We start from the raw sequence: 9969 nt of genomic DNA on the forward strand, positions 1-9969 counted from the left end.
TGTGGTATCCTGATGCTGCTGCTGCCTTATCCACAATATGTCACCTTGCCACTCTGTGGCCTCCTCCTGATGCTGCTGCTGCCGCCACCTCCACACTCTGTGGCTTCCTCTTGCTGCTGCCAACTCGATACTCTGTCATTGTGCCACTCTGTGGCTTCCTACTGATGCTGCTGCTGCTGCCACCTCCAGACTCTGTCATTGTGCCACTCTGCGGCCTACTCATGCTGATGCCATCTCCAGACTCGGTCATTGTGGCAGTCTGTGGTCTCCTCATACTGCTGCCAACTCCATGTTCTGTTGTTGTGCCACTCTGTGGCCTTATCCTGCTGCTGCTGTCGCCACTTCCACGCTCTGTGGCTTCCTCTTGCTGCTTCCAACTCGATACTCTGTCATTGTGCCACTCTGTGGCTTCCTACTGATGCTGCTGCTGCTGCCACCTCCAGACTCTGTCATTGTGCCACTCTGCGGCCTACTCGTGCTGATGCCATCTCCAGACTCGGTCATTGTGCCACTCTGTGGCCTACTCATGCTGCTGCCAACTCCAGACTCTGTCATTGTGCCACTCTGTGGGCTCCTCCTGATGCTTCTGCCGACACCTCCAGGCTCTGTCATTGTGCCACTCTGTGGCCTACTCATGCTGTTCCCACCCTCCCAACTTTATGACTAGTCCACTATTTTTGCTTTCGGCCTGGCTGACATCATCATTTATTTGACACTTCTGATCTGTCAGAAGGAAGGGAAAATGAGACGCACAACGGATCCTGTCTGTGTAGAAGCTGTAAGGCCTGTATGGTCCCATCAGAATTGGCTTATGATTTGGTAACCAAAATCAGGAGTGGGTACAAAACACAGAAGACATGCAAATATTCCATTCACTTGTCATCTCTGTTTTAGATCCACTCCTGTTTTTTTGGGCATTAGCAATACCGATGGATTATTGAGCAAATGCTAACCAAGTGAAGGCGGATGCTCCACAGACAGGATCTGTTTTTTTGTGGGTTATTGTTCTGACGGATCAGAGGAAGGGCGAAATAATCTGTGACATCAACACAAACTTACTGCTGATACCCTCTCCACTCTGTCAGTGGGGCTCTACTTGTATAAGCATTTAAACGGAATCTGTCACCTGGTTTGAGCATATTAAAGTGTTACTACTAAGAGTTCGGTGTGGGCAGTTACTTATGCTGGAAGAGGCGTGCTCGGGTTCTAAAGGAAGGCGGGCTGGGCACTGAAGGGGGGAGTTACTGGGCTCCAGAGAAGGATATTAACGCCCCTCCGGGCACCTTGAAGTGAAGTGTGCAGTGATTCTAAGAGCGACCCCTGTCATCTGCATGTTATACTGACAGTATTATTTCACTACCCCAGCAGACTCCCTATGCGTGCTACTGCAAGGCACAGTGTTCTGCACCACTATACAGGCTCTCTGCAGCCAGGAAATATATGGGAAGAGCAGATGCACTAACATAACAGCTGTTTTGCATGAGTACACACTTTTTCTGGCCTCCTCCGATCTATTCTAGGGTAACACCGGAATAGAATAGCTAAAATGTAAAAATAATTTTTTTTTTGCTATTTTTTCAAACTACAAGCCTACAAATTCTAAAACAGCATAAGTGCAACAAAAATTAAAGTTATACCCAAACATGTTAAACAAACAAGCAAAAGGGGAAAAAAAAAAAAAAAAAACATACCTAAAGGCCCGAATTTGTCTGTTCCTATACAGGTTAAATCTAATAAAATAAAGAATGATATAACCAGATATTTCTCAGACATGTCCAAAGCTATTCGAAGAGTAAACTTCCAGTCTACACTATAAGTCAATATCTTCAACTCCATTCCCAACGTGTGGGGAAAACGTGTGACTTGATCACATTTCAGTTTTACAAGACATGATTGTAGAGATTACATGGAACACTGTATCAGAGTAATCAATTTTTATCACCAGCAAGTAGAAATGTATTGAGCGTGATTGTAAAACTTTTTACGTTTCTTAAAAGCGTAAATTGAAAAAACATGTTTTCTCTTCTTTTTTTCCTTAAAAAAGTTAACAGATTTCTGTGAATTTCTGAAGATTTCAAGATTATACTTTGATATTTCCAAAAGCAGTTATTTTGTTTTAGTCCCCATTTACATTGAGGCTTATGTTCAAATGGGCAAAATCAGCTATTTCAGAGGGTGTTTCCTCATGATACACATTCAGCAGCTGATTTGTAAAATGCTTGAGAAGTAGCATTAGTTCTTTGAAGCAGATTTGATGGTGGATTCCCAACCCTCACTCAATTTTTTTTTTTTAAATGTTTGTAAAAATTCCACTGATTCCACCACCAAAAAATTACTAAATGCCACTAAATACCACCTGTTTTTGTCTACAAATCTTCAACTGATTTTTCTGTTGCTGATTTTGCCTTGTGTTTCTCAAGGTTTCTAATGAACAGACGATTTTGTTGAATCTCTCATACATTTCGACTGAGACTTTATTAAATATCTTTTCATCTTTAACCAACTAAGGCTGGTTCTTAACATTTTCCATCTTGACTCCTATTTTGATTCTCGCTATGAGCTAGCAGAGGGGAATCCTTCACTGAAAACCCACATCGATTAGCTATCACGTAGTTCACAGTCTGTCCATGCATTACACATAAAGCCTATTGATGTCGATGGGCGCCAGGCAACTCTTCATTTCCCTTTTTGAACAATTGCACATAGATGAGGGTCCAATCAGAAAGATGCCCTCTTATCTGCTTATTGTAAAGGATCCCTTCTAACAAAAATCGATTGAGCCTATTAGCCTAAGCCAAAAGAATTACAGAAAAAACGAACCTTTGCAAACACTTTTTGGAAACACTTTTGATACCCATATATTTACTTACAGTTCTAATTACAGTTAATTTTAGGTTCACTGTACCTAGAAAAATTTATGCTGTTTTGAAGGTAAAGGGCGATCACATCAAATATTTATTTGATTTAGATTTATCTTTTGTTCATCCACATGGCATGTTGTTTATGAAGAAAAATAACCTATTAAAGGGAACCCATCATCAGAAATGACCTATAGAGCGATTTACATGTTCCTACTGTTCATGCTCCCATCATTCACAAAATGGTTTTAGTTATGCTGAAAAGTGGTGTGTTTTTGAAAAAAATCGACTTTGAAGATGTAACTGACGTTACCAACAGGTAGCTCATGAAGTCATTGGGGCATTGCGTTGCATGAGGTAAGTCATGAGCAGGGTTGCCAACCAGAATTTTTCATTTTTCTTGACAACTTATCTCAAAACCATGGACAGACAACATTTTTTTACGGACAAATTGGAAAACCGTAATAAGTGATGAAGATTATAAGTAATACATGTCTATGGCTCAATATACTGAGGATAACTCATTACTGTGAGCTACAAAACGGTGATCATTACCACCAAATGAATCTAATCAGGCATCACCAACGTCCAAAAAAATCACACACATCTATTTTTTTTTCACGGAAGCAGGAAAAAGTCACCTATTTTTACAGACTGTCCAGAAATTTCTGGACGGTTGGCAACCCTGCTCATGAGTCACCCTTCGCCCCCCATGTCACTCTCATAAACCTCCCCTCTCACCGAACACCCCTTGGCTTCCTGACATCAGCAATGGCCGTGTGAAATCTTGCGAAGGCAGAGAAGACCTCCTTGCGCTACCGTGATTCTGACATGCACAATGAGAAGAAGTGTATGCACCTCAGCTTCAAGTGCCCGCGGCACATGCTCTGGGACTGATGTCATCTGATCCTTGAAACGCAGGAACATCTGAAGCCTCAGGATCATGAACAGCTCGTCTCTATGGCTCCAGATGCTCCTGCGTCACAGTGACCAGGTGCCATTGGTACACACCTCCGCTCACTGCCCATGTCATGATCTCGGCAGCGCAAAGAAGTCTTCTGCCCCTGCTTGAGATTTGACACAGTATAACACCTCCTAATGGCTCATACATGGAACCAATGCCTATGTCTATATGCAGAAGCCACTACCACCAAAAGTCACGCTCCCCCTCTACTTAGCAATTCGAGGGACACTATAAAACGAAATGAGATCTGCATTGTTCCTGTTATATGGCGATAAGCAGAATTAATAGACGATCAGTCAGTACAAAGATATTACATATACCGGATTTATCTTATTGAATGTTCTGCCTCATGAGGCTTATGTGAAACGAAACCTAATATGACTGGCGATATACAATTAGTACACGAATAACCACGTTTTATCTGCCTGACAAGTCAACGGGATGTAGAACAATGTGTTATCATTCAGAGAGGGATAGCATTTCCAGGAGATTCTACTGTCATAGCCTTCAGCTGTGAGACTACAACAATTGCTCATATTACAGATAATTCTAGCACTTCTTTAAAAGGATGAATACTAATGATTTTTCACCAAGCTAATTGCTCTTTTTTTTTGCATCTGTTTCCCGTGGTGAGAGTACTGCACAGGGGGCTCTCTAATTACCTCTACTTTCGATAGTGCTTACTGACTCCCCCAAATTCCTCCCCTGCCGGCTATGTGCAAATGATAATCATTGCATTATGCTGATTTCAGATAAAAAACTGAAATATTCTTCTCTGTGGTGTTGCAAAGTTTCCACTATCCAATTCGCTAACGCTACTTTCACACTTGTGTTTTTATTTTCCGGCATTGAGATCCGGCAGAGGAGCTCAATACCGGAGAAAAACGCTTCCGTTTTGTCCCCATTCATTATCACTTAGGACAAAACTGAACTGAATGGAACAGAGTGCCCCCGAATGTATTCCATTCCATTTTGGTTGCGTTTCCATACCGGACAGAAAACCGATGCAAGCAGCGATTTTCTGTCCGGCATGTGATGCAGAGCAAAATGGATCCGGCATGACTCACAATGCAAGTCAATGGTGCCGGATCCGTTTTCTCGGACACAATAGAAAACAAATCCGTCCCCCATTGACTTACAATGGTTTTAATGCCGGATCCGTCATGGCTATTTTAAAGATAATACAACCGGATCCGTTCATAACGGATGCAGACAGTTGTATTATCAAAAACGGAATCGTTTTTGCCTGATCCCTGCCGGATCAGGCAAAAAACGCAAGTAGCCTAAGCCATTCGTTCATATTGGAAATTTCTTTTTTATTAGAAGGAACCCCTGAAAACAAGCTGACCATAGTTTTTTATTACTGCTAACAACAATAAGGGGTAACTTGTCAATAAGTTTTCAATTTCCCTACACTGCCCTCCGCAGGAGAAAAAGAGCATTGCATGGTGCCATTAAATTCATTTGAGCTATTTGTATTATCCATGAGCATGTAATTTTTGGTACCACGTTTATTCAGTGTGAATTTAGTGATATTACTCTGTATTATATGAAAACAGAGGAATTTCCTATTTTAAAACTATGTTCCAATGGTTGCTTCTGCCATTTATAAGCAGCGAACCACAAAAACAGCTTGAACCTCCTGTGCTTCAATGCAAAATCTGTAAGTCCCCTACCTACCATTTTGCATTGACTGTATATCTGACAAAAGATCCTTTTTGGCCAGCCCCGTCAGGCATGTGGGCCCTGCCACCTCTGTATCTCCTATTGCTGAGCCCCTGTGCAGATCAGTACTTGTGAGAAGGGTTCTCCAAATCCATTTAAGTGAACTGACTTTTTTTAGTTACCATTAAATCTGTGGCCAGATGTCACAGCCATGGACGGACTGGGAACTTAAAGTGGCCCTGGAAAAAAAAATTGTAAAAGTGTCCCCATTTTGTAGCCTGGTCCAAATTGATGGAAGGTTTATATGTACACTGCATGCAGAATTATTAGGCAAATGAGTATTTTGACCACATCATCCTCTTTATGCATGTTGTCTTACTCCAAGCTGTATAGGCTTGAAAGCCTACTACCAATTAAGCATATTAGGTGATGTGCATCTCTGTAATGAGAAGGGGTGTGGTCTAATGACATCAACACCCTATATCAGGTGTGCATAATTATTAGGCAACTTCCTTTCCTTTGGCAAAATGGGTCAAAAGAAGGACTTGACAGGCTCAGAAAAGTCAAAAATAGTGAGATATCTTGCAGAGGGATGCAGCACTCTTAAAATTGCAAAGCTTCTGAGGCGTGATCTTCGAACAATCAAGCGTTTCATTCAAAATAGTCAACAGGGTTGCAAGAAGCGTGTGGAAAAACCAAGGCGCAAAATAACTGCCCATGAACTGAGAAAAGTCAAGCGTGCAGCTGCCAAGATGCCACTTGCCACCAGTTTGGCCATATTTCAGAGCTGCAACATCACTGGAGTGCCCAAAAGCACAAGGTGTGCAATACTCAGAGACATGGCCAAGGTAAGAAAGGCTGAAAGACGACCACCACTGAACAAGACACACAAGCTGAAACGTCAAGACTGGGCCAAGAAATATCTCAAGACTGATTTTTCTAAGGTTTTATGGACTGATGAAATGAGAGTGAGTCTTGATGGGCCAGATGGATGGGCCCGTGGCTGGATTGGTAAAGGGCAGAGAGCTCCAGTCCGACTCAGACGCCAGCAAGGTGGAGGTGGAGTACTGGTTTGGGCTGGTATCATCAAAGATGAGCTTGTGGGGCCTTTTCGGGTTGAGGATGGAGTCAAGCTCAACTCCCAGTTTCTGGAAGACACCTTCTTCAAGCAGTGGTACAGGAAGAAGTCTGCATCCTTCAAGAAAAACATGATTTTCATGCAGGACAATGCTCCATCACACGCGTCCAAGTACTCCACAGCGTGGCTGGCAAGAAAGGGTATAAAAGAAGAAAATCTAATGACATGGCCTCCTTGTTCACCTGATCTGAACCCCATTGAGAACCTGTGGTCCATCATCAAATGTGAGATTTACAAGGAGGGAAAACAGTACACCTCTCTGAACAGTGTCTGGGAGGCTGTGGTTGCTGCTGCACGCAATGTTGATGGTGAACAGATCAAAACACTGACAGAATCCATGGATGGCAGGCTTTTGAGTGTCCTTGCAAAGAAAGGTGGCTATATTGGTCACTGATTTGTTTTTGTTTTGTTTTTGAATGTCAGAAATGTATATTTGTGAATGTTGAGATGTTATATTGGTTTCACTGGTAAAAATAAATAATTGAAATGGGTATATATTTGTTTTTTGTTAAGTTGCCTAATAATTATGCACAGTAATAGTCACCTGCACACACAGATATCCCCCTAAAATAGCTAAAACTAAAAACAAACTAAAAACTACTTCCAAAAATATTCAGCTTTGATATTAATGAGTTTTTTGGGTTCATTGAGAACATGGTTGTTGTTCAATAATAAAATTAATCCTCAAAAATACAACTTGCCTAATAATTCTGCACTCCCTGTATAGGCGTAGAGTAGCTATGAAAGCATAAAGAAAGCGCACCATAGGGTAGTATATTCCAGTTAGTTATGGCAGGTTGACAGAACTAAAAAATGGAGGCTCACCTTAAAGAGTTGTGCTATCAATAGGCACAACTCTGCTGTAGGTTTAGCACTTTTCGTGCAAATTCGTGCGTACACTTGTCGGTTTATGCTGCCGTAGTATCCAAAAGTTCCGGAGAGGATGCCAAATCTTCTCCAAAAGACAAAGTAGTAGCGGTATCAGGATACAATCAAGGCGCAAAATACACCGGCCAGGACACTCACATGAAGTATAAGAATCTTCTTTATTTAATTTTTTTCTTTTTTATGTCAAATAAAACAAACAACGCGTTTCGGGGGTACTCAAGCCCCCTTCATCAGGTTCAAAAATACTTGAGTCTTTTTGAACCTGATGAATGGGGCTTGAGTACCCCCAAAACGCGTTGTTTGTTTTATTTGACATAAAAAAGAAAAAAATTAAATGAAGAAGATTCTTATACTTCATGTGAGTGTCCTGGCCGGTGTATTTTGTGCCTTGATTGTATCCTGATATCGCTACCAAATTGATGGAAGGCAGGGCCCAAACAAGTTGGCGGGGCCAGTAATACCATATTGTGGCACATTATACTATCCCAACAGAGCCAAATACTACAGTCCATCACAAAATACTGCCAGCAGCACAAAATACATCCCCAAAAACTTCCACTGGCCGGCCATGAGGACGACTAAGGCGCCCCCCTAGGCAACGGCCCACCTGTAAGGTCTATGGCCAATCCCCCCTGGTCACTGCCTATTACAGGGATGGCCAACCAGGCTCTCCAGCTCTTGTAAAACTACATCTCCCACCATGCCCTTCTGTAGGCTGATAGCTGTAGGAAGTCTGGGTATGCTGGGAGTTTTGCAACAGCTGGAGAGCCTCAGGTTGGCCATCCCTGGCCTATTAGTAGATTTTAGAAAATAAAAAAATATTTTAAAAAATGGTGCCACTCATCCTTGGAGCACCATATTATGGATCCATGCGGCATAGAACTGGTATGGATCCATAATACCGTTACATGCATGAATTTTGACAAGAATGAGACATATCCACCAGGATGTAATCTAGAGAGGATGATAGGAAATGTAGTTTGGCATGTAAGACATGGATTTATCTTCCTCCAGGCTCTGAAGAACTAAGCATTAGAAGATGGTCTCCTAAGTGTAGAACAATCTGCAGTTGCAAATGCTGTTTCTACTTCAGCCCGTATCTCAATCATTCTCGTGTTTTCTTTTCTCTGCAGGCTTTTGAAGGGGGAAGAATCTTTTCACTTTATTCCTCGGTCACGTGAGGAGCTTCCAGAAAACTTTCCGAAGGAAATCCCAGGGATCTGTTATTTCTTGGAGATGGATAAAGGCCAAAAACAGCCAAAGCATCCCTTAACAACTGTCAGAATGAGAAAGGTTTCATATAACATTGGCACTATGTACCTTAGGGAAACGAGCGTATGAAACCTCCTATAGATGAAAGACTATAAAAAAAATTAAAATAAAGATAAAAGAAAAAAAAAAAGCACAAGCCCTTCAATGGGTCAAGGCAGGAGTGTAGAGAATCTACTGTGCCATTAACTGCAAAGAACTCAGCAGTGAGAACTCTGCATCAAGCCAGGCAATAATGACTTATTTTGGGTGGTGAGTGACGGGTGTCGGGAACCCAGCATGGAGGATAGAACCCCAAATTCCTTCCCTGGTGTTTCCATTTCAACAATAAAACCATCTCACCCCAAATACGTCCTCTAGGAGTTTAACAAAATGTTCACACAGCTCATATACTTTTAACGATAGACTCGCCACTTTAGGTTTGTTTCAGTGTTCGTGCACAGGATTAGCCATCTGCTTGTAATACATTCACAATGTGAATGGCAGCTATGTTCCCAGTCGACATTTCACAGCCAAACTCCACAGTGACGTGCAATTGTTACGTGACCTGTAGTTAGATAACACTAATCTATTTCAATCTGGAACAATACCACGGAATCATGGCCAATATCCTGATGTAGCAGAGCGCAATTTGTCACGGAACTGTACCTTCTGGGCGGCGAGTCAATCCATCCAAAAGTCTGCACTGATTTATTGGTGTCACGGCTCAGTTTTTTATGTTTTACAGGGTTCCAAATATTCTGCTTACCTTTACAGAGCTGAATCATAAAATATGCAGCCATCACTGGAGGGGGAAGGGTGGGGGGGGGGCGCTTCCTGAAGAATGAGTTATACTGGTAACATTGGACTCAATGGAAGCTGCATGAATTTGTATGTGATACGTATGTTACATTTAAAAGGGTTGTTTCATGAAGATATCAGGTCATATAGACATCTTCTGGATGTCCGCATAAGCCATAGTGGAGATCCATTCACTAGGAGTGGCTCCCATTCTGGAGAATTCACAATATCCGTGTATTACAAGATGTAGCAGAGTTTACAGTCAAAGTCATAACGCGTTAACTAGTTGCGCTAACTCACCAAATGTGTGTGTTAACTCTGCTACATCTGCCTTGTAATACTACAGAGGGAAACGCCGGGTTGGCTATAGCTTCCCCTGGCCAAATCAGCTGTTTGCTGGTCGTCAT

General features: G+C 42.1%; 1 protein-coding gene across 1 annotated transcript in view; it reads left to right on the plus strand.

The window, feature by feature from the left end:
- The window catches only part of GUCY1A2 (guanylate cyclase 1 soluble subunit alpha 2), a 245866-nt gene extending 236980 nt beyond the window's left edge, over nt 1-8886 (plus strand). Inside the window, 1 exon segment of the mRNA XM_040426272.1 lies at nt 8647-8886. Coding sequence (XP_040282206.1) covers nt 8647-8854 — 208 coding nt within the window. The 3' untranslated portion in view covers nt 8855-8886.
- The last annotated feature ends 1083 nt before the right edge of the window (nt 8887-9969 follow it).

Source organism: Bufo bufo, chromosome 3 (assembly GCF_905171765.1).
Source record: "Bufo bufo chromosome 3, aBufBuf1.1, whole genome shotgun sequence".
NCBI lineage: Eukaryota > Metazoa > Chordata > Amphibia > Anura > Bufonidae > Bufo > Bufo bufo.